The sequence below is a fragment of the Egretta garzetta genome, unplaced genomic scaffold (genome assembly GCF_000687185.1).
Source record: "Egretta garzetta isolate BGI_Z169 unplaced genomic scaffold, ASM68718v1 scaffold108, whole genome shotgun sequence".
In the NCBI taxonomy this organism is placed as follows: Eukaryota; Metazoa; Chordata; class Aves; order Pelecaniformes; family Ardeidae; genus Egretta; species Egretta garzetta.
Window position 1 is genome coordinate 6,086,538 of NW_009260614.1, and position 1,145 is coordinate 6,087,682.

The following is a 1,145-nucleotide window of genomic DNA, read 5'->3' on the forward strand; positions in this document are numbered from 1 at the left end:
ATCAGCAATGTCACCAGTGCCACCACCAGTGCTGCCACCAGCACAACCACCAGTGCCACCAGTAGAGCTTTAACCAGCCCCCCACCCCTGCCACCAGTGCCCGTCCCCATGCCCAGCAGTGTCCCCACCACAGACAGGCAGGACAGGGCTGCAGGGTACAAAGTGCCTTTATTGCCACCACCGCGGTCCCCCCCAGGCGGGGGGAACCCAAACCAGGCTCCAGGCCCCTCCCCTGCAGGCAGGGGGGCACCTGTGGGAGGGGGGGAGCACAGTGAGATCCCACACCCCTCCCAAGCGGGACACCCCATAACCACCACACACCCTCCCCAGCCCCCGGGGACATGTTCCAAACAGAGCATCCCCAATGGGCTCCCCAAAATCTCTCCACATCCCAAACATACCTTCCCCCCGGGGGCCATTTTGGGCATTCTCTGTCTCCAGCAGCTCCCAGTACTTTTCCCTGGGGAGAAGGGGAGGAGAGGAATGATCTCTTGGCAGGATGTGGGGGCGCAGGGGGGTCCCCCTGGGGTGGGGGCTCACCTGAGGGTCCCTCGGAGGCCCTGGAGATGTTGGAACAGGCGCTGTGCCTCGGCGGCGGGGTCCAGGGGGTCGCTCCAGTCCTGCAGGGTGATGCCGTGCCGTGTCCGGTCGCACCCCAGCCCTGCAGGACAGCCGGCTCACGATATGGGGGAGACCCCATCAGCACCCCTGCGGGGGTCCCAGCTGCCCTCCCCGGTACCTGTCCTCTCCCTCTGGTGACAGCAGCTCCACTTGTCCCCCCGGAAGACCCCGGGGTGGTAGGCACGGAGCACGCGGGGGTTGTTGCCGCACACCTTGCGCAGGGCCGACAGCCACTGGTTCAACTCATTGACGCACTGCAGGGGGGCGGTGAGGGGGCTGTGACATCCCTCGGGGGGTGCCTGTCCCCCCCTCATCCCCGTCCCACCTTGCACTGGAGGTAGGCTGTCTCCTGCTGCCCGCCCGCGCCCAGATAGACCACCTGCATGACGTGGGAGCTCCCGAAGCTCTTCTTCTCCATCTTCTCGGCAGCAAGGATGTCTGCCAGGGCGATGGCACCGCTACGCTGCCGGGGAGGGACATAACATGACACAGGGGGTCAGCGCCACCCCCCCCGCCACCACCCT

The 1,145-nt window shown here is 66.5% G+C and overlaps 1 protein-coding gene across 1 annotated transcript in view; it reads right to left on the reverse strand.

The window, feature by feature from the left end:
- The window catches only part of LOC104131793 (ras GTPase-activating protein 4-like), a 12,777-nt gene that overhangs the window by 466 nt on the left and 11,166 nt on the right, over positions 1–1,145 (reverse strand). Inside the window, 5 exon segments of the mRNA XM_035900534.1 lie at positions 402–460; positions 541–661; positions 740–875; positions 947–1,103; positions 1,105–1,143. Coding sequence (XP_035756427.1) covers positions 402–460; positions 541–661; positions 740–875; positions 947–1,103; positions 1,105–1,143 — 512 coding nt within the window.